General features: G+C 65.8%; 1 protein-coding gene across 8 annotated transcripts in view; it reads left to right on the forward strand.

The window, feature by feature from the left end:
• Window positions 1-626: 626 nt before the first annotated feature.
• Window positions 627-27,908, forward strand: part of PIEZO1 (piezo type mechanosensitive ion channel component 1) — a 54,344-nt gene continuing 27,062 nt past the window's right edge. For 3 of the 8 annotated variants that reach the window (XM_033406264.2, XM_049703646.1, XM_012536848.3), the window contains exons 1-2: window positions 628-1,048; window positions 26,529-26,624. In XM_033406264.2, the coding sequence (XP_033262155.1) occupies window positions 985-1,048; window positions 26,529-26,624 (160 nt within the window). In that variant the 5' untranslated portion in view covers window positions 628-984. Of the gene's footprint in view, window positions 1,049-17,112; window positions 17,135-17,297; window positions 17,321-26,268; window positions 26,321-26,528; window positions 26,625-27,908 lie in introns of those variants that run through there. The other 5 variants (XM_049703643.1, XM_049703647.1, XM_049703649.1 and 2 more) reach the window with 5 other exon arrangements.

Consider the following 27,908-nt stretch of genomic DNA (forward strand, 5'->3'; position numbering starts at 1 on the left):
TGGGGTGGCCGGGTGAAGTGCCCAGCGCAGCCTGGGCTCAGACCCTGGCCTGGCCGCCCAAGGGCAGTTATCGCTTCTCAGCTATGGCAGAGGGATCAGGGCAGAGCTGGCGGTGGTGGCAGGCGCGGGTGGAAGCGGCCCCCAGCCCCCGTCGGACCTCAAGGGCTTCCCGCCCGACATCCAGCCGGGCCGCGGCCCTGGCCCTGCGGGCGGGGCCTCCGAGCCACCCCACGGTCCCCAGGGGGCGCTGCGGGTCCGCGTCCGTGGGAGCAAAGCCCCAGCTGCTCCTGCAGTGCGGGGCGCAGAAGCGGGTGGCGTGCTGCCGCGGAAGCCCGGCGATAGGGACCCTTTCTTGAGCCCTCCGGACCGGAACCGCCGGGGGAGAAGCGGCCCCCGCCCGCCCCCACGCGACTCCGAGCGGCAGCGCCAAGGCTGTTGAGGGTGGAGGTCTTCTCGGGGAGTACGCCGCACGGGGGTCTCCGGTCCCCGCTGGCCGGCCCGGGCCGGGAGGGCTGGTGGGGGTCGCGGGCGGCACGGAGCGGCGGAGGGGTTGCCGGGGCGTGCCGGGCCGTCGGGGAGGCGCGGGGGCGGGCACGCCGGGAGGGCGGGGGGCCGAGCTTATAAAGGCCCGCGGGCGGGCTGAGGGAGGAGGGAGCTGCCGAGCCGCGTCCTGCCGTGCTCGGCTTCCGCGAGCTACCGAGAGCCGTGCGCTGCGCTCCGCCGCGGGGCAGGGCTGACACCGGAGCGAGCGCGGGCCCCAGCCGTCGGCACCGGCGGGCCGCGGTGGGCCCCGGCCCTAGGAGGAGGACCAGGAGGGCGCGGAGGCGCTCGTGTCCCCACAGACCAGCCGGGGTCCTGGCCGCTGCGCGCGGCACGTGCAGCGACCCGCCCTGTGCGCCATGCGCCGGCCGCGGCTCCCCAGCGCCGCCCTTTAGTGCCGCGGCGGCCGAGCGACCCCGGGCCGGCTCCACGGGCCCCTCGGGCATGGAGCCGCACGTGCTCGGCGCCGTCCTCTACTGGCTGCTGCTGCCCTTCGTGCTCCTGGCCGGTGAGTTGGGGAGTGCGCTGCGGGCTCTGGTCTGGGACGGGGTCTGCGTCCCCGCTCCCGGTTTCCGGCCCGGCCGCCCAGCGAGGCTGGCGGGGCGAGGACCGTGCGCGGGCGGGCGGGCGCGGAGATTCCCCGGGACGCGCGCGGCCCTGGGCGCCCACATTCCAGAAGCATGAGAGCGCCGGGGGGGCCGGGGCCCCGTCCCAGCGCCAGGCTGGGAGGGCGGCGGCGGGGTGGCGGGCAGATGGCACCCGGGCGCCCACAGGGGCGGGCAACGAGCGACCCCCGGAGAGGGCGGCTCGTGCCCACGCCCTGGGCGCTGACAGAAGGGGCACGAGGGTAGGGGAATGTTGGCCCCTATGGGAGGGGCTGGGGCGTCGGTGAGGGGGGCACGAATCTCTTTTTCTCTTTCGTGTTTAAAAAAAAAGCTCAAATTTGCATCACGACTTCCTGACCAATCTGGGAGAAGGCGGGCTTCCTGCCTGGAGCTGTTTCATCTGGAGCCTCCGGAGGCTCTAGCGTCGCTGTGCCCTGGGCTCGGCCCCCCTCACTCTTCCCCTTCCCGTCCCCACCCCACAGCCGGACTAGGGCAGGCCCATGCTCTGGAAAACATAGTTGCCTCCCTGCCGCCCTGGTGTCCTGGCTTAACTCCGCTGGGCTCTAGTGCTGCGAGAGGGGCGGGGCAGGCTGTGCCCTGGGCTGGGGGAGGGAATGCCCCGCAGAAGCCTCTGGTCTTGGTATCAGAGCTGAGGGCCCGCAACCTTGCTGCTTGCCGTGTCGTCGGCGCCCCTTCCCGGAAGCTCGTAGTTGTGGCTTTCGTTGCTCCATGGCCCTCCCCCTCTGCACCCCTCCTGGCCTCCCTGTGCCCGGGGCAGAGTGCCCGAGACTCATTTCACCCTTCACACGCCAGCCCTTGGCCCTCAGCTCCCTCCGCTGGGGCTGTCTCTACTGGGTGTGAGCTGGAAAGCGGTCTGATTAAATTAATTCGCGGAAACATGGAACGGTTTGCAGTGTGAGTCTGCCTGTTGGGTGAAAATTTGTCCGACCGTGGTGGGTGTTGTTGGTGTTTTTATGCTGAAAGCCTTTCCAGAGCCTCTGAAATCGCTCCAGGTGGAATTTGCCAACTTCTGTTATAGGGAGGAGCGGGCTCCAGTGGGCTAGGAATGTGGGACCCCGAGCAGCCTGCCCTCGGCTCCCAGACAGACTGTTTTGATTTGTAGCAGAGGAAGGTGGTGAGACTTGGGAAAATTTTCAGGACAGGAATCAATGAAAACCATTGAGGTCAGGGAGGAGGGTCTGAGTCAGCCTTGCACGGACAGGACAGCCCGGGATGTGCTCGGGGGAGTGCGGGGCCCGTCGGCCTTTCTCCTCGTGCCTCTGGAGGGTAGACGTTAACAGGCTAGCAGAACAGACCCAGCTGGACGTGTGGCTCAGAAGCTGGTAAGCTTCTCAGAGGGGCAGGTGGGCCTCGGACGGCCCCGCAGCACACCTGCAGCCTCCTTAGGCTGTGAAGCCAGGAGGGGAATTGGGTAGGCCTGCGCGGTGGGCGCTCGCTCCTGAAGGGCGCGCCTCCCCACGTGGTGCAGTCTCCTCGTTCAGGGTCAGCAGACTTTTTCTGTGATGGGCTGGATAGTAAATATTTTCACATCATGAGCTCTTCTGGTGTTTTTTCCAACCATTAAAAAATGTAAACACCACTCCTAACTTGTGAGCTGTAGCAGAACAAGTGGTGGAGCCAGGCTCAGCCCCAGGGCCAGAGTTTGTTGACCCCGAGAATTAATCTGTGTTCTTCGGGCTGTTGCTTGTAACCCAAATGGGTGATATGGGCGGGGGGAGGATAGGTCTCTCGGTCTGTGGATGCAGACGTGGCACTAGCTCAGGGTTCCCACCTGGGCTATATTGGAGTCACCTGAGAGCTTTTCACATCCTGATGAATAATTCTTTGTGCACGTGGGCCGGCTTTCCTGTAAATCTAAAACTGTCCCCCAAATGAAGTCTGTTCATTAAAACCCTGGTACCCTGGCCATGCCCCGCATGGATCCTGTGTCTGGGTGCGGGGCTCGGCCTTCCACATTTTTTCTTGAGCTTTGTGGGAGGGTGACGTAGAGCCGGCCAGGAGCCCTGCGCAGTGACACCTGAGAGGCTGGAGGCCGGCTCTCGGGTCGGGGTGTGGGCGGCCCCTGAGGGAGCTCGCTGTGTGCTGCCGCCTTCTGAGCGCCCCGCGGTCTGTGGCGAGCTTTGGTAGCGTTGGTCAGTTCTGCGGTGTTTCCCAGTGAGTGGTCGGTGCTGGATGAGGTCGTCGGAGGGGATTGGTCAGACCTGTGCCTGTGCTGGCTCAGGCAGCGGCCGCAGTGAGGGTTTGGGTCATCCTGGGGTGCCCCTTGCCTCCCCAAATCCCACCTCCACCTCGTCACAGCAGAGACTCCCCAGCCCCCCACCCTGCCTCCCCGGGAAGGGTGACGGCCTTCGACGTCTCACCTGTGGTCCCTGCAGCCCTGGGGGTCTGGACCCAGAGCTAGAAGGTTCTAGAGAGACAGACACTTTGTAATTCCCATGGAACGGGCCCCGCCCCGCGACTCTTGACCTAATGGGCCTCCCAAAAGCAGCACCGTAGCCCAAAGGCAGGTGGGTGGAAGGCAGTAACTGTATCACTGATAGGGAAACACGGGCAGGGCGGCAACATGGCTTCCGCCTGCGGGATGGACGGGGCTCCCGGCCTCGTGGACACGCCTACTGCACGCCAGCGTCGTCACCTGCACCAGCCTGATTGTCACTGCCGTGTCACCGTTTAGAATGGGACACTTCCTCCTTTTCATCGTGTTTTCACCATCACCGTCTTAACACCCCGGTGAGGCGGGCAGGAAGGCAGTGAGAAGACAAGGCCTGGGACAGCGGGGCCCTGTTAGAAACCCAGGCCTGAGACTTCCCTCCCAGCCCCCTGGTGGTGACACCCCGCGAGGCTCTCAGGCTGGCAGTGAGCCTGGGGCCATCCCTTTCCGAGGCCCCCAGAGCTGAGGGTAGGTCTCGCGTTCATCTGCCACCTTGTAGGGGAGACTCGGCCTCCTGCAGCCCCTCCGAGGACTGAACAAGTCGCAGGACTCAGATGCCTGGTTGACGGGACCCGAGGGCTCAGTGTGCGTGATCAGGGAAGGGGCTGCGGTCGGCCCAGGAGCCGAGGACGGGTCATCTGTGGTCATCTTGCAGGTGGCCATCCCACCAGCAGTCAGGCCAGCGGGAAGGGTCCTGCGGGGCAGTGTTGATTGGGGGGGCGGGGGTGACAAGCATCTCAGATCCTGTCCCTGGGACTGCTTTCTGGGCGGTGTCTCTCCCTCCAACACTTTCGGTTCTCAAAGGTGGAGAGGGAAAGGGGCCTGTCTGCTCTGAGCCCAACTGCAGGGGACTGCCTTCTGTGGCAGGGCCCCTACAGGGCTCGAGGGTATCCCCTGCCCCCCCTCCGCCCCACCAGCACAGTCTTTAGGGCCCAGTGTGAGCTGCCTCCTACAGGAAGCCACTTTTTTTTTTTTAAATTGCGGTACGCAGCCCTCTCACTGCTGTGGCCTCTCCCGTTGCGGAGCACAGGCTCCAGACGCGCAGGCTCAGCGGCCACGGCTCACGGGCCCAGCCGCTCCGCGGCATGTGGGATCTTCCCGGACCGGGGCACGAAACCGTGTCCCCTGCATCGGCAGGCGGGCTCTCAACCACTGCGCCACCAGGGAAGCCCAGGAAGCCACTCTTGACCACCCTGGTCCTCAGGAATCCCCTTTTCCTTAGAATTCAGTGAAGTCTTGTCTTCTTTGTTTTCGAAATAGAGAGACTTGTTTTGTTTTTAGATTCTTTCGTTTGTAGACTCTTTGCTCTGGTTACCAAAGCAATTTCCTTCTCCCCCGTGATGCCGACTCCAGGAGTTACAGAAGTGGGTCAGAAGTCCGCTGTGTCTGCTGCGCAGCGGCTGGAGCCTGAGGCTGTCTTCGGGGGGGGGGTCGATGCTCTGCACGTGAGCTCTGCCCCACTCCTGACCTTTGAACCCCTCTGAGTTGAGTTAAGCCTGTTTTCTGGATGAGGAACCTGGGGCTTGGGGGACTAGAATGCCGGCGAGAAAGGATGAGTCTGGGGATGAAATCTTCTCAGGGCAGGTGAGTCCCACGCCTGCTGGCGGGGTGGGAGGTCTTAGGGAGGAGAGGGCGAGGCTGGCCCTGCTGGAGGGGCTTGTGGGTGGCGCCAGCGTCTGTCCCGCTCTGAACCTGCCAGGCCCTCACCCCTCTGTCTGGGCCTCAGTTTCCTCGCCTGTAAACGAGATGATAAAAGCTTGAAGGCCGACCCCAGGTTTCTGATCGCTTGGTCCCTGGGTGGGGCAGGGCGGGACAGTCCTGGGGGGCCGAGTGGAAGAGCCGCCCACCACCAGGTCCTGAATGTGCAGAGATGCCCGCCGGCCACAGGCCGTTTCCAGGCGGGGAGGCGTGGCGTCCAGAGCCACCGTGCGTGACACCCGCCTGCTCAGATTCCTGTGCTCACGTGGGACGTTTCCCCAAGTTCATTCAAGCGTTCTCTCACCCAGGTCTCGTGGGACGGTGCTCCGGGCAGGCACCTAGGTGCTGGTTCAGGGCCAGTGGCGGTGGGCGTGGGAGGGGCTGGGCCCATTCTCCTCTCTAATGGAGGCCGAGGTTTCCCTGGCTGTATGGCGAGGTGTGGGTCCCCCGCAGCTCCCGGCACCTTGGTTCTGTAAGTGCCTTTGCCGTGTCTATTCACGCTGTGCTGAGCCCAGATGGGAAAGAAACGCAGTGCAGCCTGTGACGTCATACAGAACAAGGTCCAGGCTGGGCAGGGCTGGGGAGAGGTGGGCACCCAGCGGGACTCGTCTGCTGGAGGGAGAGAAGTTGTCAGCCAGGCCGGGGAGGGGGGCAGGGGGGCAGGGTGGCAGATCGAAGGCTCCGGACCAGTGCAGCCCCCCAGGGTCGGACCGCCTGTGGAAGGAGGCGAACAGGTGGCCTGGTAGCTGGGGGGCTCCCATCCCCTAGTGGTGGCCAGTCGGAGGGTTGGGTTGGAGAGGGCAGGGCAGTGCCGAGTGGACAGTCGGGCCGGAGGGACCTGAGGCTTGACACCCCTCCCCCCGTCCCCATTGTGATTCTTTGATTTAGTGTTAATTACACAAGTAACGTATGAATACTTGTCCTGAAACAGTGACGTTTTGGGTCAGATGAGATTAAGTTCCTTCTTCAACCCTTTCTTCCTGTCCTGAGAAGGAAGGCCCTGGTCAGTGGCTGGGGCCCAAGGTTGCCGTGTCCCCACCCGTGGGGTTAGGTGGCTGCGGGTCTTTGGGGCCCCGGCAGCGCCCCGCCCACCCCGACACGTGTGAGAGTGTTTCTTGGGGTGGCCCGGGGTCAGCAGCCTCTGCCCTGGAGAGGAGCCCGCGAGGCTGGGGCCTGGTGCCGCGGGCAGCCCTGCAGAAGCCGCCGACTGCGATGGGCATCGCCCGGCCCGGCCCAGCCGCCTGGTGCCGCCAGGGCACCCTCAGGCCGACGTGCGTGGCCCGCGCTTCCCTGCGCCGTCTCGGGCCTTTGCCGAGTGGGGCGGGTCAATTTTTCTGGTGTGTTTTAATAACATAATTATAGGGAGTATTTTTAGTTGCCTGTAACGGCCGACTGTTTACCAGGCTCCGACCTGCGCGCTGTTTTTCTCCGTGAGTATATATAGCTGGGCCTCTTCTCCTTCCCCGGGGCTCAGGCTAAAGAGGGAGCATGGCCACCTCAGCTGCCTCCTGTGGTTTCCTTTGTCAGCGAACGGGCGGCTGAACCCGGCCCAGCGGCTTCCGCAGAGCGGGAGGGGTCTGGGGGCTGCTGTCCTTGAGAGCGGGTGGGGGGCTGGGGTGGGCGGGGCCTCTGTCCTGGGCTCTTAACCGCTGACCGCGTGGTGGGACGTGTCCCATGCAGGGAGCTGAGGCGGGAGGGACGCGCCTCTCAGGCCGCGTCCGGGCCTGGCTCCGACCCCGACAGTGCCCAGGTGTGCTGCCCAGGCCCGTCCCCCCAGCGCTCCTCGCCTGCCCTGCCCTTCAGTGGCCTCCCGTGGATCCTCTGGGGAAAACAAGAGAACGCAACTGCTATACGCACAGGTTCCTTGGGCCTGCAGAAGCAGCCAGTGGCCCGTGATTGTGGCCCGGACGGTGGCTGGGTCTGGATGGGCACAGCAGGAGCGGACACAGCCTGGCTCCCGGGCAGGGGCCTCACTGGCCTCAGGCCTGGGCCTTGGTCTCTCTCACCTCCTGGAACTGCCAGGGCCTGTGACCTGTGGCTGCCCCCAGTGACACCCCAGCCTCCCCTCGGGGCCGCAGGGTCCTGTCTGCCTCCAGTCCCCCCCTCCCCCCCCCCTCCCTCCCTCCCTCCCTCCCTCCCTCTCTCTCTCTCTCTCTCTCATTCACTTGATCTCTGATTATGGTTAAAACACCATTAGAAACAACACGTCATCATAACAGCATTAACAAGAGCTTTTCAAAGGGAAACTCAACCGTCCATGCCGCTACCCCCAGCTCAGCTGTTTCGTCCTCCCCTCCCATGGGTGGCCAGGGATCGTAGTGACCACGGGACAGGCCCAGGAGCTCTGAGGGGCTTTGTGCCGCGGGTACCTGTATACCCTGCTGGGGGGGGTGTCCCTGGGCTGCTTCACGGAGGGGCAGGTCACCCTCACCGCCGAGGCGCCGGTCCCCGTGTGCCAGTTTGGGTGGCCGGTGCCGAGTGTCCTGGCCGCCTGGCCGCCACGTGGGCACACAGAGCTGCGTCGTCTACCTCAGTGTCCCCCTGTCCCCCAGCCCCCTGCAGCCTCCACCCATGTCCACAAGCATCACCCCCGGCCTGGACAGACGGGGGCCTCGGCACGCCCAGCCCCAGGCTTCCGGCTCTGCGTCCAGATGCATCCCACAGCCAAGTGGCCCTCCCGGGACATCCGAGAGCTGCCCACTGTGCCCACGGGGCCCCCCTCAGGACGAGCCTCCACTCGCTTTCCGGCCTGCTGCCAGCAGCACATTTGCTCCTGAGCGGGGGGCGCTAGTGGCTTTTCCATGTCACGGATGAGCACCCCGGGGGCAGAGTTCTCGCCCGTGACACTGCTGCCTCCCGGGAGCCCCACCCCCACTCATGTCAGTGTCTGGGGTGACCTCCCCCCGCAGTTCCTGTGGCTGCGCCTCTTCCTCCACCAGCCTCCCGCTTCCATCTGGTCTCCCAGCTCCCCGAGCTTGTCCTTGCCCCAGAACCTGCCGGCTGTCCCCCTGCCACCGCCTCCTGTGGCTGCCCTCATCCCTTGCAGATGCTCGGTCGCTCTGCCGCCTTCTACGCGTCACTCGCCCGGCAGACGTGTCTGGAGAACCTGCCTGTGCCAGGCCCTGCTGTAGGCTCTGGGGTCCCGACAGAGCCCCTAGGGGAGGACGGCACGGTCCACGCGTAGAGCTTTCCATTGAGACGTCAGGCACTCAGAGTAAAGGGTTGGACCTTACGTGTTCTGTCTGCTGGGTTGACAGTCAGGCACATCTGTCCCCCTCCCCAAGCGAGATGGAGCTGTTTCTGCCGCCCGCTCACCCCCCTCGACCCTGACTTCCTTCCCCAGGTCAGTTTTGCCTGCACTGGGGGGGGGGTCCGTGCTCGAGGGACCACCAGGGTGTGTACTTCTGTGTCTGCTGCCTTCCGTGCCTTCCCGTCTCTGGGACGTGACGCTGTGTGTGTGCTGGTGGTTCCTTCTTTCTGGTGCTAAGGTCCCCTGGATGCACCGCCACGTTTGCTTATCTGATCACCTGTTGCGCCTGGCGGGTAGGCGCGAGGCTGCTAGCCGCGTGGCGTCTCCGCGGACACACACTTGAATCTCATTCATTTCTGGCCATGGGGTTGCTGGGTCACGGGCATCGCATGTTCCCTGCAAGGAAGCTTTGATCTGTCCTCCTGGTTGTCGTTTAGGGGACGCTCCGGGGCGCCCCACCCTCGCCGCGCGTGGTGTTGGCCTCTGATTTTTGCTGGTTCGGGGTGTGCGGTGGCATCTCCCGCGACCCCAGGCTTTGTTACCCTGATGCCAATGATGTTAAGCGCCTTGGACGTCTTCTCTGGCACACGTCTTTAGAACTCTTTCACCCGTTAAAAAAAACTGGACTGTTGGTCTTTTTATTTCTGCCTCTGGGGGTTCGCTGTGGACTCGAGATCGTAAGCTCTTTATCAAACCTGTTTGCACCGCACGTGGTTTTCCCTGCCTGCGGCTTCGATCCTAATTGTCTAATTTATGGTGTCCAGTTAAGAGCCAATCGTCTTCTTTATGGTGTCCAGTTAAGAGCAGGTGTTTTTTTTTTTGTTTTTTTTTTTGGCAGTACACGGGCCTCTCACTGTTGTGGCCTCTCCCGTTGCGGAGCACAGGCTCCGGATGCGCAGGCTCAGCGGCCATGGCTCACGGGCTCAGCCGCTCCGCAGCATGTGGGATCTTCCCGGACCGGGGCACGAACCCGCGTCCCCTGCATCGGCAGGCGGACTCTCAACCACTGCGCCACCAGGGAAGCCCGAGCAGGTGTTTTTGATTCAAAGTCCTGTGAGCTCGGATGCTTCTGGCTGGGACGTCCTCTCCCGTGCCCCTGAGCTGGTGGCTGTGACCAGGTGCCTGGCTCATGGGGTCTCTGAGTGTTTCCTGGTGGGTGGGCCGCTCTGCTCGCTGGGCTGGGCCTTCCCACTTCCTCCCTGCCCTGCCCGTCCCATCCCATCCTGTCCCATCCCAGCCCTCCCCTTCCCTCCTCTGCTGCCTGCCCAGCCCTCTGCCCGCTCTCAGCTCTCCTCTGGGGCCTCTGTCCCACTGTCTGCAGGCTCTTGTCCTGGTGTCGCTCCTGCGGTGGGACCGTCACTCTGCCCTTCCACGTGGCCCCCCCCGGGCCGCCTGTTGAATGAAGCGGGTTCCTTTCGGTCTCTGCAGAGACGGTCCCAGTCTCCAGACCCCCGTTGCTGTGGTTCCCAGGGACGAAGTGACCATCTCTGTGCTCACCTGCTTTCCCTTCTGACTGTGCCCCTCAGGATAAGCTCCCCGGAGTCAGACCCCGAGTCCCAGGACAGGACAGACTCGCTGTCGGACGCACACCTGGTGCTTTAGCCAGTGCAGCCTCACCCGAGTGGGCACAGCCAGGCCCTGGCGTGTAGCATCCTGTGTGACGCCCCCCAGAGGCCTGTGCGGTCTCCCCGGCAGACGAGCCGCCTGCGGTCCTCGGGGCCTGTCCGCGTCCAGTCCGGCTCCCTCCTCTCTCCTGCGGCGGCTCAGCTTAGCACACGCTCCGTGCTCACACACTCAGCTCGACAGACACACGCTTGGCCCGTGTCTCCGCTCCGTGCGGGAGGCACCCGCCTGGGTCCTCGCCACCCTTGCTGGCGGGGTGGTGCCTCTTTTGTCCCTCGGCCCTCGTTTCCTCGTCACTGTCACTGCAGCTTGGCCACTGCCCGGTCCTGTGGGTGGGAAGTGGACAGAGGCAGAGGCTGTGACAAGCGGGCACTGCCCGAGGCCCCGCGGGTGCCGAGCCCTCCCTGTGACACCCCCTTCCCGCTGCAGGAACGTCCCACACCTTATCAGCTGGTGCACACCGCCCCAGCCGGGGAGCGATGGCCAGGCTGGGCCCTAATCTCTGGAGGTCAGGAGCGGGGTGACGCAGGGACGGTGGCCTGAGGCTCCACGAGGGCCCAGGAATGGCACCGAGGGGCCCGTCGGGTGGGCAGCCTTGCCCTGTGGCCCCAGGAGGATGGGATTAGCGTTGAAGCAGCGCTGGCACGTTGTCTGGCCTGGCAGCAGCTCCCCTCGGGGTCCTGGACGCTGGGGATGGTGGTGGGCTCTGGGTCCTAGGTCCCTGTGTCCCCCTCAGGAAGCCGGGGCCGCTGGGCGCCGGATGGCCAGGACCTCCTCTTCCCCTGAGGCGGCCCCGTTGGGCCTTCCGCCGCTGCCCCATCTGACTCTAGCCCTCTTAGGATCTGGGGCCTCCGGGGGGGGCCTTCCTTCCCGTCCTGTTCCCGGGTTGCTGGTGGCGCAGCCACACAGGCAGGGAGGGAGCCTGTGCTCCGCTCACCAGGCGGCTCCCCTCCCACCTCACCCTCCACCCGTCCACCTGTCCACCTTTCTTCTTGGAGCGAGGCCCCTCGTTCCCCTCCCCGTCGCCTCCCTTGCCCCACAAACCCTGGGAGGGCTGTGCTGTGCCCCTGTCCGCCCCCCTCCTTGGGAGAGCGAGGGATGAAGGGCTGGAGGCCGAGAGTGGCTTGCAGGGGTGGGCAGGAGGGCACTCTCCTCTGAGGGCCCACGCGGAGTTGAGCCCAGCTGGGAGGAGACCCCTGGCCCTCAAGGGCCAGAGCGGGCACGAGGCAGATGGAGGGGTAACCCTCCAGAGGAGGCTGCAGGAAGCTTCTGGGCTCACCGGCTCCATCGCATTCCAGAGCCTGAGACACTTCCAGGCATCCCGGGGCAGGGCCTGCTTGTGTCTTCCGGAGGCATTGGAGGCCTGCAGGGGGCTGGGGGGCGCTGAGGACTTGGAGAGGAAGGGGCCACGAGGGCAGGGGTGGGAGCTGCCAAGGGTCACCCCGCTGAGCCGGAGGAGGCGGCTGGGCACTGGGCCCCCGGAGGGGAGAGGAGCTGGAGGCCCTCCTCCCGGCTCTCCTCGGCCTGTCTGCGGGTGGGCGGGGCCTCGTGGTGTGAGCGAGGCTGCCAGGGGCTCGGCTCCGCCGGTTATTTGTAACTTGAGGCCGGTTTCCTCGCTGCGCTGTGTCCTCTCTGGTGGCTCCCGCTGTGACTGGGCCACAGGAGCCCAGGTGGCTTTCCTAGTCTCCGGGCCATAGGGCACATCATGGCTTCCTCCCTTGCCACAGGGCAGGGGGTCCAGGGTTCCCGTCCCTTCTTCCCTGTTCTGAACACGGACCTAGGACAGCAGCTCCTGGAGACAGGAGATGCTGGACCCCAGGTAGTGGGGCGGTCACGCCAGCGGCCGTGCTCGGAATCCAGCCTCCTGCCAGGATGGTTCCGGGGCTTCGGGGTGTTTATAAATGGGAATTTGGACATCGTCACCCCCTGCGTCACGTCCCTGCATCCTCGTCCTGCTTGGTCCTGTTCTGTGCACGGGCAGAGAGTGGGGGGCCCACTGGGGCTGCCCTGGGACTTCAGGTGGTTTCTGCCCCGTCCTGAGCACTGTCCCTGGGCTGCTCCAAGGTGCTGCTGTGTCGGGATCCAGGCTCCAGGGTGTATGGCCTCTGTGTGCCCAGCACCTGCCGGGCTGTGAAAGCCTTCAGGACCTGTGGTTTGGGGCCACACGCTGGGCCGGCAGGTGTCCTTGGAGCAGAGCAGTGGGATGGGAAATCTCCCAGGCCAAGTCTCTGTCACGTTTCCTCTCCCGGCATCGAGCTGGGCCTCCTGGCTCTGCTGCTGGGCCTCCTGGGGAAAGTGACTCAGCCTCTCTCAGCCTTGGACTCTTCACCTTTAGAAGGGGGACACACGCTGTGCAGGGAGGCCGTCCGGAGCAGAGCTGGGGGTGCAGAGCCTGCTACTACGCCAGGCGCCCAGCACCCGCCCTTCCATCCCCGGGGCCTCTCTGCACCCCAGTTGTCTTCATCTCTAGTTGTGAGATTAGCACCTGTCCTGCTTGGCCTCGTGGCCCTTGGGGTGACCCTCCAGGTGACATGGGTGGAAATACTTTGTAAAGTGGCCCTGAGTGCGAGGCGGCCGTGCTGCTGCTCCCACACCCCTGGGCGCATCTCGAGAAGCCTGGCCACCCAGCACGTTAATCAAGGCACCCTAAAGCCCTGGGACACGGTGGTGGCCTCACCGGGGGGGGGGAATCTGGGGCAGAGATGTTCAGTGGCTTGGTAATGTCGAGAGCTGAGGGGGGCGCGGCAGGGTGAGGACACCTTGCTCAGGTGAGCGCAGTGATGGACCCTGCCAGGTCTGGCTGAGTCATGGCGGCCGGGCGCTCCCGCAGGACAGCAGCACCACCTGGCCCACCCTGAGCTGTTGGTAGGAAGGGAGTGGTGGGGCAGATGCGCGGCCTGGGGCCCTGGGGCGCTGGCCGTTTCCTGGTGCTGCCCCGAGGAGTCCCGTGTGACTCGGCCTGGCCTCTGAGGCGGTGGCACAGAGAATCGCAGCCCAGAGAAGCCGAGCCAGTTCCAGGCCCCACGCTGGAAAGCACAGGAGCCAGCTGGGCCGTGACCCGTCCAGGGAGGGTGGGCGTGTGGGTGGCATCAGGGCACGGAGGGACGGGATGCTCTGGGCGTCAGGTTCCTGCTGGGGCTCCCACTGTGAGGGTGGAATCGTGTGTGTGGCGGTCAGGAGGGCCCCCAGCCAGGGGGTGTGTCTGCAGGGGGGCATCCCTGGCCTCGGGAGCCCCTCCGGGTAGAGGGACACTCTGGCGGGGCATGGGGAGCCGGTGTCTGTGGGCCTGCTGGGCGCCGGGGGACCCTCACTGGTCTCCCAGCATCGGCTGCGGCAGCTGGACGAGGCGCGAGAACCCCGCGGCCTGTCCGTGTGTAGCGGGGACGCCTGGGGGCCTCCTCCCCTGAGGTGACCAGAGCCTGCACGTTCCCAGAGGCTCAGCCTTGACCCTTGGGAGCAGCGGTGGGAGGTGTGCTGAGGCCTGCTTCTGGTCCCAGGGCCCCTGGGCTGTGGGCAGGTGGCCTCAGGTGGGCGGCCACGGGCTCTCCCTGTCGCTGGAGAACGCTCAGCTGTGGAGTACCCTCGAGCCAGCCGCTGAGTGTAAGGGCCTGGTGTCCCTGCTGCACGGGGCGGGGGCAGTGGGGGGCAGAGGCCCCCGGAGGGCGTGGCCACAGGCTGCCGGGCCCAGGAACGCATCCTCTCGGTTCGGGGCATCCCTGGCACCTTGTGGCACCTTGTGACGAGGTGACAGCTGCCCCTGTGCTGATGGCCGAGGCCTTCTGGGAGCTGGGCCGACTGAGGCTGGGGGCGGTGGACGGGAGCCGGCCGGGAGGGAGGGCACCGGCTCCGCCTCGAGCCTCGTGGGGGCCTGTTTGTCGTGTCGCTCGGGACCCCCGCGATGTGTGCCGCTTGCTTTGCTGTCAGGAATCGGATTGGTTTTCCAGAAACGCCGGATGTGGTGGGTGAGAGGCAGTGTTCGCCGCCCCTCTTTTTCCAGGAACTGAACGTGTGGCTTCGGCCGGGCCTGCCCCATCCCCACCTGCCCGCGCTCTCTGCTCTTAAGTGGCTGCCCCTCCTCTCGTCTGGGGAGCCGACCCCACCACCAGGGGCCAGTGGGGACGCTCGGCCACGTGGTCTGGGAGCCGGACGGGTGGAGACCATACCTCGAGGGTCGCTCTGGGCCTGCGATGCTGGACTGAGCCTGGGTGATGGCGTGGCCTCGGCCCCTCCCCCGGCAGCACGGACCCTCAGGGGCTCGAGCCTCCATCTGGAGGGTCCATCGCCCGCAGGAGGTGGTAGAGAGCTAGGCCGGGGCTGAGGGGCAGGCCTGCTGTGCGCGGGGAGGGGTGTGAGCCTCGCGGCTAGTTTAGGGAAGAGTCCGGTGGTGCCGGAGCCGTGGGCACGGCCGGGGGTCCCGTTAGGGAGCGTGGGTTTGTTCCGCGGGTGACAGCTGAGCTCCATCCCTAGAGGACCATTGGAGGAAGCCGTTGCTTCCTGGCTGCAGGGGAGAGGCTGCCCCGTGGTGAAAGGCCCGGCTCCGTCTCTCGCTGGCTGAGTGGCCTTGGCTGGTGGCCTGCGGGGACCTCCCTCCCCCAGCACAGTCCCTGCTCTGTGGGCCGACAGCTCCGAACGACCAGCCTGGGCAGGGCGGTTGTGTCTGTCCTGGCGCCCTGGCTGAGAGCTGATGGCGTTGCACTGGCGGGATCTGAGAGCGGCGAGCGGAGGCGGGCAGGGTGCCGGCAACGCCGATTCCCCCTGCCCCAGCCCCTTCTCGGCAGGCTTGGGGACCGTGCCTCGGGAAGTTCCAAAGCGGATTTAAGAGGGGAGAGAGCCCCAGACCTGCTCAGTCCTGTCAGGTGGGCTGCCGGGGGACTCTGGGTTCTGGTCTCTTGGGAGTCAGGAGGGACCGAGACGGGCTCACGGGAGCCCGGGCGAGGGTGGCATCTCTGTGGCGGACATGGGGCGAAGCCCAGGGCGCCTGAGGCTGCTTTTGTAACCTTTGCGGCCCAACAGACCACAGCTGCGGGCCTGGATGCCCCCTCGGAAATGGCCCCAGGTGGGATTCCAGAGCCCAGAAGTGGCTCTTTCCTGGAAGGATATCCTGAAATTCATGAGCGTTTTTTCTCAAGGAGGGGATGGTGAACAAAGGACAGTGCAGCTGAGTGGGTGAAGTTAAATCTGGTAAGACGTGCACTGGCAGGAGAAACGTGTTAGAGCTGAACCACGGTAACAGGAGGAGTAGAACTGCTTGCTAATGATTTCTGTGCTTCTCTGCATCTAAAAAATTCTGAAAAGGAAAGTGAATGTTCTGTGAGCGGGTCAGCAACCTTTCCTGCCAAGGGGAAACGGCGGCCCACTCCTGGCTTGATGCAGCCGGAGTTCAAGCCTGGGGTGCACCCTGCCACCGCCCCCCCACCCCCCCGCCGTCTTGCCCCTGGGAGTGGGTGCTCAGAGTGGCATGAGCTGCGTCCCTGCTCCGGGGGGGCTGGTGTCTGTTGGCGGGGCAGGGGCGCAGGCTGAGCCGCCCTGCCCAGGCTGGTTGTTATAGGAGCAGACAGTGCTGATTTTTCCCTAGGTCACCATGCACTTGCTGAGTTTCCAGAGCCCGTGTGGGGCCCCCGACACCCTTTCTGCCCCAGCACTGCAGCCACCTGGGCCCAGACCTCAGAGGCGGGTGGGCCAGCCTGCGGTTCACAGTGCGGGAGCCTGAAAGCAGGTGGACCAGCCAGGGTTCTCCAGAGAAACAGCCAATAAGAGATGGACAGATGGATGGAATAAGAGATGGACAGATGGATGGGGTGTCTTCCATGGCCGCCTATGCACGGACGAGAGGGAGGGAGGGAGAGACAGAGGGAGCAAGGAGATTCGTTTTAAGGAACTGGCTCGGGCAATTGTGAGACCAGTCTGAAATCTGCAAGGGGCCCAGCAGGCTGGCAGCTCGGGCAAGCCTTGATGTTGCAATCTGGAGTCCACATTGCCAGGGAGCTGGAGCATTCCTTCTTCCCTGGGGGCCTCAGACTTTGCTGTAAGGCTTTCCTCCGACTGGCCGCACCTCTGGGAGGGTGTCCACCGTCCTCCAGTGCCTGCTGGACGTGGAAGTCCCATGTAAGGCTGACTGAACAGGCCGACGCGGGATGAAGCACCCGCTGGCCCGAAGGCCCCTCAGAGCAGCTCCTGGCCCACCTGCCCCTTGGGGAGAGCAGTGCTGTGTGTGCTGGCCGCACCTCCAAGCTCTCGGGCAGACCCCTGAGCTCAGTGCCCTCACCCGAGGGAAGAGAGCAGGCAGGTTCTCCCAGGGCAGGGCTGCCCCCGCTGCTCCCTGCCGTCGGCACCCGCTCCGGCCCACGTTCGTGGGGTGCCTTCTGGGGTCACTGCTGCGCTGGGGCGGGCGTCTGCTGGGGAGCAAGATGGTCGTGGGGCAGGGGCCCATGAATGTCCCCTTTCTCCCAGGGGGCCCTGACACTGTCTCCTGACACGCACGGGTGACCAGAGCCTCCTTCCTAAACGCCCAGGCAGGGACGCCCTCCCCGCCCCAGCTCCCGTGTTCCTGGGGAGGGCAGGGATCTGAAGGGGCCTGCGGACCCGCCCCCGCCTGCCAGCCAGTGGTGGCCCGGTGGCATTCCTCCCCTCCCTAGGTGCTGGGAAGGGCCCTGGAGAGCGGGGCGAGCTGTGACCAGGCTCTGGGGCTCTTTGCGCCATCCAGACCAGACAGGCGGAGGGACTCGGGGTGCTGCGGGCCAGCTGAGTCACAGGGTGGGGCTCTGAGGCAGCACCCCACCCTCCAGTCCCGGGGCAGAGCTGGTGGCAGACTGGAGCGCCGGTCTGCCCGCGGCGGGCACCCACGTTTGGAAAGGTGGCCCTGGCCTCGGTGGTTGCTGGAAGGTGACGCAGCCCGGGCTCTTCAGAAGCCCCGTGGCCTGGGGCCCGGCTACTGTGGGCCGGCCTTAAAGCGGACGCTGCCTCCAGGTGGAGGGGGGTGGGTGCAGGACGCGGGGGAATGCAGGTCCTTGTCCCCCCCAGGGGAGGTCCGGGTGGCACTGTCGGGCTGGACGCCCAGCGTCGGGCCCGGCTGCGGCAGGGGTCCCACGCATCATCACCTTGCTACTCCTTCTAAGCTGGGAGGACCGCGCAGCTGCGTCCTTCCAGGCCCAGGTAGCCTTCCGTCGGCAGGGCACGTCCGCCGAGGCCGCATCACAGCACGCGGGTCTGGGCAAGCCTGGGACCTGCGTCGTCGCCAGATCCCCAGGGGACGCCGATGGGGTGGCCTGGGAACCCCGCTAGGAGGACCGCGGGTCTGTAGGAGGGGTTACGCCGTGTCTTGTCGCACGGAGAGCTTTTGGGAAGACGTGTGGGCTGCTGGCTGGAGGGCCCTGGGAGGGTGCAGCCCGCGCGTACCTCCGAGCCGTGGAAGCAGCACCGGCCCCGCGCCTCCCGCGGCTTCGCGTCGCCTTCCGAGTCCCCTCGCGATGCCCGAGGCTGCGGAGGCCCTGGACGGGGTCTGTGTGAGGGGTGCTGGTGGCCGAGGCTCCCCGAGGCCCAGGTGGGCAGTGTGGGTGGCGAGGCCCGAGTCCTGGGTCGGGAGGGCCCCCCTCCCCCTCATTTCCGGCGCTGCAGGCGGGGCGTCTCGAGGGGCCCCACTGTGTCGACTAGCATGGAGTTCGGGGTGGGCGTGGCCCCGGGTCACGAGCGTCCTTGTTTTCGCAGCGCTGAACGCCCGGGCCGCTGTCCCGTCACCACGTGTGTTTCTGTCTGCGTCCCCCAGACGGGCAGCCTTGTTGCGGGGCACGCGGACACTCTGGTTGTCGGGGGCCACTCGTCTGTCCCCGGGGAGCTGGGGGATGGGGGTCGGGGAAAGAGCAGGTGGAACGCGGCTGCGTGGGACTGGTGTGCCGAGGAGCCAGTCAGCGCTCGGTCGCCGCGAGGGCAGCGGGGCTCTGGAGGGCCTGATGTCCGCACGGGCACCCCGGCTGGACCCTTTGTGCCTCAGTTTCCCCGTCTGACAGGTGGCCAGCAGGAGCCCCTCGCTGGCACAGAGCCCAGGGTCGGGCGTGACGGCGCTCACGGGGGTCCAGTGGGGTCTGCTCCTCACGTTCTGGGGGTGCGGCTCAGCTGGGAGCCCCTTTCCTGGAGGCTGGAGGGGGTCCTGCCTGTCCCTGAGATGTCTTGGAGGCAGGGGTCCGGGAGGGCGGGGGCCCTGCACAGGGCTGACCCACGTGGAGAGGCCAAGGGTGCCAGTTTCCCCCCGTGTGGCAGAAGGGCTCCCCGTGCTGGGCGCTGGCCTTGGGGACATGGGCCGCTGTCACCTGCTCACTGTGGCCCCCTGTCTAAGCCAGGCCCTGAGCTCTAGGTGGCCTGGGGAAAGGGCGTGTTGTCAAACCGCATCGGCCGGAGATGGGGAGGGGCGTGTCTGCACGCTGTCCCCTTACCTGTCAGCCTGCAGAGACTCTGAGTGAGGCCTCCTGGGGCTTCCCTGGTGGTGCAGTGGTTAAGAATCCGCCTGCCAACGCAGGGGACACGGGTTCCAACCCTGGTCTGGGAAGATCCCACGTGCCGCGGAGCAACTAAGCCCGTGCGCCACAACTACTGAGCCTGTGAGCCACAACTACTGAAGCCCGCGTGCCTAGAGCTTGTGCTCTGCAACAGGAGAAGCCACGGCAATGAGAAGCCCGCACACCGCAACAAAGACCCAGTGCAGCCAAAAATAAATAAATAAATTTAGGAAGAAGAGGGAGGCCTCCTCGTGTTCTGGGAGGCGGGGATTGGGCGGCGGTCCCTGACCCTCTGTGGAATGCGGGCTCCACCCCTGGCCTGGAATCCAGCCTCTCCATTGTGGAGGCCGAGGTGGTTTGGGAGCCCTGATCCTCCAGGGGAGCGAGCAGAGGCCAAATACCGCAAATACCGGCAGCTCCAAACACAGGGCCCGGAGCGCTGTTTCCCGGGGAAGCCCTGTGGGCCCTGGCCTGGGGGCGCTGGCTGAGGGTCCTCAGGGGAGGCCGAGCCCTGGGGGATGGGGTCTGAGCAGCCTCGAGGGGAGAGGCACCGAAGGGCCTCCCCTGCGTCTCCCCGGCGGAGCAGGGGCTGCCGTGGGGCCTGTGGACGGCCCTTGAGGCCCACGCCTGACCCCCAGAGCGGCTTTCTCCGCAGCCCCCCACCCCGGCCTGGCTGCCCGGCCCGCCGGGCCTGGGCAGTGCTGGTTGAAAGCTCAGGCTCAGGTCTTCACGTCCCACCTGCTTCACCTGCCGGTCACCTCGGGGGCCATCCCCCACCCCCACCCCAGTCTGAACGGCCGCAGCGGTACCAGCCTGGCCCGTGTGGCACGTCTTGGGCAATGCTGGTGCTGTTGGGAGCCCCCCCTGAGATGTGGTTCAGCCCCTTCCCCTGTGTTTGGTCCACGGCGGCCACCAGGTCCCCTTGGCCCTGGGCAGTCGCCATGCTTCCCAGAGCCCGTGCTGCAGGGAGGGGACCAGCCGCCTGCGCCTGCTCTGTGCAGTCAGGGAGTCGTGCAGCCACGTTGCCCGGACACCGTACTCGCTAAACCTGAACGCGGCGGCAGGTAAACCCTCCGCCTGCACCTGGGCGCCCCAGGCTGCTGGTGGGGCTCCACGTAGGTGACACAGCGTCCCATGGCCGCCCCTGATCCCTCGCTCCGTCCTGTCCAGCCCCGTCCCCACGAGCCTGCATCCGTGTCTGTGGCCTCCGATCTCCTGTGGGAGGAAGGGGATTCCCGTGAAGGTCGCTGAGGTCCTTTGTAGGCCTGTCCTTCCCGTGGCACCCGGAGCCGGCTGCCCCTCCTGCCCTGCGGCGTGGTCCCACCCAAGACCGCCCGTGCAGGGAGCCCCGAATGGCTGCGTGCAGCCCTCAGCTGGCCGGGCGGGACGGGGTCTCGGGCAGGCACGTGCTGCACGGACCGTGAGGGGCAGGTGGCGGTCAACGGAGGGAGCGCAGCCGAAGGGCCTGCCGTCTCGGCCGCAGGCGGGTCTGGGCGGCGGGGCCCCTTAGCGCCCCTCCCCCAGCCTTCCGTGGGCTCTCCGAGGGGCCCTGAGATGCCAGCCCGCGCTGCCCGTGCTGGCCCCGGCCACAGCGCTTGTCCCGAGGGTAGGGGTGCGTGGGGTGGGCCGTCGGCTGACCTCCCCAGCCTTCCCCTTCCAGAAAGCTGGGTCTGATCTAGCCCTTGGTCTCCTCTGGGTCTGGGCCTGGAGGGCGGGGGTGTGGCAGGTGTGGCCACCGCGTGCTCTGGGTGCTGCCGTGGGAGCTGCGAGGCCCGGCTGCCTGTGCGGACGGCAGGGGACGGCTGGTGCCGCTGGGCGCTCCCGCTGCCACGTCTGTCCTCTTCCTCCATCGCCCGCCCGCCCGCCCCTGGCAGAAGCAAGCAGGGAAGTGTTTATGGGTTTCTCCTCGAAGCCAAATAAGGCAGAGTGAACAAGGTGGCTGGAGATGCGGCGGGCTGGGGTCGCGTGGGGGCAGCCAGGCTCACACGGGACCCCCGCCCTGGCAGCTGCCCTGGCCTGGCAGCCTTCCCCTGGGGTCTCTGAGCCTCCGGGTTGCGCCTGGCCCTGCCCAGAGGAGCTTCACCCAGCTGGTGGAGAGGCAGGCCCGAGGATGCCCGTTGGCGGGTCAGGGGAGCCCGGGCCTAGCCCTGCCGCTGCCCCGGCGCCTGGGGGCTCAGATGCCTCATGTCCTCCCAGCCTCCTGCCCGGTCTGTGGAAGGGCAGCCTGGTCCTGGTGGCCCGACCGCCCTGTGGTGTGTTCCCCCTGGTCTTCCCCTCTCGGTCAGTTCACCGTACACGACCCCAGTTACACGTGAGAACCTTCCCCCCCCCCCGCCAGTGAAGAAGGAAGCCTCCCAGGTAGGGCCGAGCCCCTCCCACACAGGTAAACACTGGCTCTGCTTAGAGTGGCTCTTCCGCGCGTTTTTGACATTCACACGTGTGTGTCTGTTCTCATTTAAGTTTGTTTTTTTTAATTTATTTATTTCACTTATTTATTTTTTGGCTGCATCGGGTCTTCATTGCTGCACACAGGCTTTCTCTAGTTGCGGCGAGCGGGGGCTGCTCTTCGTTGTGGTGCGCGGGCTTCTCATTGCGATGGCTTCTCTTGTTGCGGAGCACGGGCTCTAGACGCGTGGGCTTCAGTAGTTGCAGCACGCAGGCTTTACTAGTTGTGGCGCTCAGGCTCAGTAGTTGTGGCGCACGGGCTTTGTTGCTCTGCAGCATGTGGGGTCTTCCCAGACCAGGGCTAGAACCCGTGTCCCCTGCATTGGCAGGCGGAATCTTAACCACCGCGCCACCAGGGAAGTCCCTCATTTAAGTTTTACACAAGAGGGGTGGCAGTGGGCGTGGCCGGCCATGACTTGTGTCCTCCAACAGGGCCTTGGAGGTTGGTGAGTTCTCTCTGCTACCTGCCGGGCGCCGTTTCCATGGCAGCATTTCCCTGAGCGGGAGTGGTTATGACCCCTCCCACCCAACAGCTGGGGAAACTGAGGCCCAGAGGGGCCCACGTCTCCTGCAGGGCTGGGCCTCCAGCCGTTTCACAGGTGGGGAGACTGAGGCTGGGATGAGTTCCGTGGCCCCTGGCCCGGGCTCTTTGCCACTGAGCTGCCTCCTTCCAGAAGCTCTTCCCAAGCACTCAGCCCACGGCCCTCCTCCCCGTGACCCCGAGCCAGGGCCCAGCAAGAAGAGGAGGAAGGGGCCGGTGAGCTGCAGTAGCCCCTGGACTCTGGGCCCCACGCCCTGCCACCCTCCACCCCGTTTTTCCATGTACCATGGCCTTGGCCGCCCTGCAAGGGGCCTGGCTGTCCCCCAGCTTGGTGGGAGGGCGGGCAGCTCTGCCTGGGCCCTGGTTTCCCACAGCTGTCCCTGCAGACCTGCTAGTCCTGGACCAGTCCCCCCCACCCCCGCCCCCCGCTGCATCTGTCCCCCTCAGACTGTCCTGTAGGGCTGGTTCGGCAGCGCCTGGGGCTGACCCCACCCACCCACTTCTGCTCTCTGGGCCGCCTAGACCCACACCATTTCTGGGGGGCGTCAGCCCCCATCCCTCAGCTTCAGCTCCCTCGCTCAGTTTCCTCATCTGCAAAGTACAGGCGACAGTCGTGCCCCTCATGGGTGCTGGGCAGTCATGGCGGCCGTGGTGCGTCCCCCCCAGTCCTGGCCTCTCCCTAGGTCTCTCCCAGGCCCACTGTCCTTTCATCTCTGATGTTGACGCAGGCCTGGCATGACCTCTGAGCCTTCTTGTGCTGCCCCTGCAAGCCTCTGGGGTCCCCCGCCCACGCTGGCCTGTGGGTCCCACTGGCCGATGGCGTGGTGCTCAGGCTGGCCTCCTGTTTGTCCCGGGGCTTCCCCGCATGGGGCTAGAACACCCCTCGGAGGGTCGAGGTGAGGGCCCCGAGGGTGCGTGAACAGCTGCCCATCCGTCCCACAGCCCTTCACGCTGGCACGCCTTCCCCCACTTCACAGGTGGGGAAACTGAGGCTCGGGGCGGGCGGCCTCCTCAAACTCCCTCGGGAGGACGGGCCTCGTGTCCTCTTCTCCCACCCGGCGTGCAGGCCAGCCTTGGGGTGACGTCACGGCACCGCGGGTGCACCTGGGGGCTTCGACGTCTGGCCGCCCCCCTCCCCACAGGCCCCCCATCTCCCTGCAGGCCGGGCCGTGGTGTCCAGCTCTGTGTGGAACGTCCCGGGTGTTTGTAACCTCCGCGCCGGCCTCCCTGCCCTCCCTTCCTGGCTGGGCACCAACTGAGACCAGGCGTCACTTTCCCCATCTGCAGGACCAGGCTCTGATGTGCTGGGTGAGGGTCTCTGAAGGGTTAAACATGCAGGCAGGGGTGGGGGGAGCCTTTCCTGCCCAGCAGGCAGCCCTGCTGGCTTTCCCTCTGCCCTCACCCCATCCTATTGTTCCTGGCTCGGGAAAAGGCATATTTCCCCCATGAGGTCACCAGCCACGGGCCGCTCTGATGGGGAGGTGGGAGCTGCCTGGGCAGAGCAGGCCTGTCCCCCTCCTCAGGACGTCCCCACCGCCTCTCCACCTGAGCGTCCTCCTCCTCTGCGGGAGCCTGGGGCTGCCCCAAACCTCCTCTGGCCTTCCCTGAGTCTTAGCCGGCCCTCGAGGCCAAATGCAATGCCACCTCCTCCAGGCGGCCTGCTCAGATGCCCTGAGCCTCCTAGTCACGCAGAGTCACAGTGAGGCCAGGTCCCCGAGGGCTAGGTGTGGAGCCAGGAGTCTGGACCCAAGTCCTCACTCTCCCAGCACGGAAGCCCTTCTGCTGTGGAAACCTGATTCCCCCTCTGAACAGGGGAGAACTCGGCTCAGCTCCCCGTTTAGAGCCCTGTTTGCCTCTGCTCCCTGCTCCCGTGCTGGCCCCGGGCCACTGTTTGCTCTGCTGGCCTCTTACCCTGTCCCCAGGCCCTGATAACAGGCAGGGGAGGTGGGCTGGGCATGTGACCCCAGCCCCCTCTCTCATCCTGGCCCCGGGTGACCCGGCTGGGGGCCAGCGGGCCCAGCTGTCCTGGCTCACGTCCCCTGGGTCAGCGTCCGGTGCCAGCCGCGCTCCTGGCCACCCCGTGGCCTCTGTTTCCTCATCTGTGTTGGAGGCGCTCGCGTCCCAGGCCGCGCTCATCCTGTCTCTGCCCTCTGTGTCTAATGAATGAATGACTCTGAGGGGCCGTTGTCGCCCCTCCAGGGCAGGCCCTGTGCGGGCTCTGGCGCCCGGCGACCCTCCCAGGGTGGGGCAGTGCCTGGCAGCGCCCACCTGGGGCTGACGTGCTGTCCGTCGTCCGTGTCCCCTGTCCCCCCCCACCCCGTCGTCCCACGCGCTCCCCCGCCCCCTCTGACGCTTCATCTCTGATTTCCTGCTTTTGGCCGGTGGAGCTTCTAGATTCTTTTCCTCCTGCTTGGGCTGGGGAGGGGCCGGAGGCCCGGCTCCACTGGCTGCAGACTGCGGGGCTCTGGCTGGCCCCTGCCCCTCCAGTTCTGGGCTCTGAGATCCTTCGCTGATTTCTCGGGCCGTTTGTTCTTTTATTTTGGTAAAATACACATAAGGTAAAATTTGCCATCTTAACCCTTTTATTTATTTATCATCATTAACTTTGGGGCCATGCCACGCAGCATGCGGGGATCTTAGCTCCCCGACCAGATATCGAGCCTGTGGCCCCTGCAGTGGGAGCGCAGAGTCTTAACCACTGGACCGCCAGGGAAGTCCCTTAACCATTTTTTTTTTTTGCTGTACGCGGGCCTCTCACTGTCGTGGCCTCTCCCGTTGCGGAGCACAGGCTCCGGACGCGCAGGCTCAGCGGCCATGGCTCACGGGCCCAGCCGCTCCGCGGCATGTGGGATCTTCCCGGACCGGGGCACGAACCCGTGTCCCCTGCATCGGCAGGCGGACTCTTGACCACTGCGCCACCAGGGAAGCCCCTTTAACCATTTTTGAGTGTATGGTTCAGTGGCATTAAGTACATTCTCGGTATGGTGCAACCGTCACCACCACCTCTGGAACTTTGCATCCTCCAGGACTGAAACCCTCATCTGGGAAGCACTAGTTCCGTCTCCACGTCCTGGGTCAGCGTCAGTGTCAGAGCCAGGCCTCCGGGAGCTTCCCCAGGACCCGCACCGCGTGCGCCTCCCCGTCACGGGCTAGTGAACGCCGTGGCTGGTGCGGTGTGCTGTTCAGCTCTGGTGTCCTGGGCGGATCAGAACATGAGTACGTCAGGGCAGAGAACTGCAGCATGTGCCCTCGGGAGAAAGCTCCCTGGATGGCTGGGTGGGCGGCACCGCCTGGCTGGCACTGTGGAAGGAGAGGGGCAGAGCCCAGCAGGCTGCAAAGCGCAGCTCTGGGAAACACAGGAACTCACAAGCCTTTGCCGTAGATGCAGTTCCCTCCGGCCTCTTGGCCCAGATCAGGTCGATTCGTTTGTTTGTTTTTACGAAAACGTGTATTTGTGGAAAAGCTTTAGGTTTCGAGTTGAGCTGTTGGCTGTGGCAGGTGTACATGTGGAGGGGGGCGGCTTAGCTCTAGGGGTGCTCCGGGCAGTGGGGGGGCGCGGCAGCAGCCAGAAAGGAAGGCGGCCTGACCAGAGCTCGGGACCGCGGCGCTGGCCGTGTGGCGCTCTGGGCTTCCTTATTGCTGGGGTGATGGGGGGCTTGAGGAGACGGTGGGAAGGGGCTGAACACCCCACCTGGCCCTGCCACCTGCTCCGGGGAGATTGTCTGCATAGCTGAGTCCGTGGCCAGGTTCAGGTCGGCTTGTTCTGGCCCAGGCCGTCCAGACGGCTGCGAAGTGGCAGTCGAGCCATTGCTGGCCTCACGGTCCACACCTGGGGGTCTGAGGGGTGGAGCGCGGAGGTGGGATATCGACCCCCTCTTGGAGACCCGATCGGGGTGGGCTTCTACCCCGTGCAGCTCTGCTCCATCACGATGACTGGGCCCTGAGGCTGGGCTGTCCGCGGGGGCCGGGGGTCGGATCCGTGGTGGACACTGGCGCCCACAGCCGACTGCTCTGTCCTGGCCTGGGTGGGCAGGGCTGGGTCCCCCGGGCCCGCTTGCTGGCCGTGGTGATTGAGGAGCAGGGTGGCCAGAGGTGGCTCTAGCCTGGGGACCTCGTCAGGGCCGTGCACGCGATGCTGGTCCCCTCTGGGCAGCGAGCGGGGCTTTCCTGGCCCAGCCCCCTCTCGGGTCCCCGGGAAGGGCTGAGTGGCCCACTTGCTCAGTGACGAGACCCGAGTTGGGACACATGGCACCTCCCTGGCATCCCCAGACCCCCTCACTTCCTGGGAGCGGGTGAGGTCCCGGCACCCACTGCACTTCATCAGGATGGGGTCAGCAGTGCGAGACGCAGGGGGCGCCCTGGAGTCAGTGAGGGGAGAGGCTGCAGACACGTGCGTGACTCGTGCCCCGGACGACGTGCTGGGGGGCTCCGCCGTGGCCCGAGTGGGTGTACCCAGCTGTCTGGGAGGCAGAGGTGGGGGGAGGAGGCTAAGAGAGCTGGACCCCAAAATCAGCTGTGCTGTGTGTTGACTGAAAAAACATCTTACAAAGGAGAGAAAGCAAGTCGGGAGAATGTTGTGACCTCAGGGTTGGCCCCGTGACGGGGGCTCCGCGGGGCGGGTGCCTGCGACACATGCAGACATGACGGCCACGCTTGTCAACAGACAGCAGAGCCGTCGTTAAGTCAGGCGTGGTGCTCCCGGTAACAGTGACATGTCACGCATTGAGCGAGGTCGCTCGCCCACGCAGGGAGGTGGCAGCCTCGCAGGGGTGACACGCACAGCACCCACAGCAGAGAGGCTCGGGGGGGCGATGGTCGGGGGGCACGGGGCTGGTTGCCCCCACCCCCCAGCAGCCGGGCTGACCGCGTCCTGTTTGCTCCGCAGCCTGCCTCTTCCGCATCAACGCGCTCTCGCTGGTCTACCTGCTGTTTCTGCTCCTGCTGCCCTGGTTCCCGGGCCCCTCCGGGCACAGCATCCCAGGTAAGGGCGGGCGGGGCTCTGCTGGGGGGGTGGGCGGTGACTCGGGGTCTCGGAGCTCTTTGTTCAGGGGCCTGGGGTTGGGGGAGCGTTGGGGCCCCGGCAGCACCGGGCAGGGATGGACTTTCTCTGCGGTTGAGGAGCCTCCAGGGAAGGATGGGTGGTCCTGAGTCTCATTTTTCATGGAGGACCCTTGGCTGGTTTCAGAATCTCTTTTCTGACCTCATGCCACAGGGGCCATGATGCAGGATGCCCCTGGGGCGTCTCCTGGCCGTGGGCTGGGCCGCCTTCCCACCGGGTCCCTCCCCCAATCCCCACCCTGTCCCAGCGCCGTCCTTGCGGCCCCTCTGCCCTGAGCGGCTGCGGCCAACCTTAGGTCCAGCTGCCACGCCGGCTCCCCAGCCCCGTCGTGGACTCAGGCTCCATCCACGTGCACTCGGCTTGCTGCGGGTGGGAAGGCCCATCAGGGCGCCTGGGCCCCCAGGACGGTGTGGACGGTGGTGCCCACGGCACGGGCTCGTCTGAGAGGAGCTGGAGCGGAGAGGATCCCTGCGTAGGAGGTTCCCTGCCCCCTGCGCAGCAGAGCACGGGCCCCTGTGAAGGGAGGTGCAGGCCTGCAGGCAGGTGGCACGGGAAGGGGGCACGGCTGAGGGGTCCCTTCGCGCTGGGGCTCCCACCAGGTGCTCTCTGGGTGCTTCTGGACTTGCCGTCGTCTCGGCTTCTCAGTGAGGACAGGTGCCTGGGGACTGCTCTGTGCCCCGTGGGTAGGGAGGCCGTTAGGTTTTGGAGGGTGAAGAGAGGCACCCAGGGAGCAAGTTGGGTCACACAGCCAGGGTGTGACCCCCTGTGCCCGGCGGGCCGAGGGTTTGGCCGAGACCCTGGAGGGAGGCGTGCCCACGCACTGCCCCCGGGGGGTGCTGGCCACTCTGGGGCCTCGGGCGTGGCCTGTGGCTGCCGAGACCACCCCATACTGAGCGGCCACACAGCACGTCCCCACCCACAGTCCAGAGGTCGGAGTCTGGCCCGGGCCTTATGGGGCGGAAGCCCAGGTGTCGCAGGGCTGGTCCCTCCTGGAGGCTCTGGGAGCACCTGCTTCCCAGCTTCTTGGCTCGGGGCCCCTCCCTCCATCGCCCAGGCTGGCGATGGCCTGTCAGTGACAGTCCCGCCCTGTCACTCTGACTCTGCCCTCCTGCCCCCTTTCCACAGTTAGGACCTCCCCTTCCAGGGGAGCCAGGGGCAGCTGCCTGCTGGAAGTCCAGCTGATTGGCACCGTTGGTTCCCCTCTGC

This window comes from Orcinus orca, chromosome 20 (genome assembly GCF_937001465.1).
Source record: "Orcinus orca chromosome 20, mOrcOrc1.1, whole genome shotgun sequence".
Lineage (NCBI taxonomy): Eukaryota > Metazoa > Chordata > Mammalia > Artiodactyla > Delphinidae > Orcinus > Orcinus orca.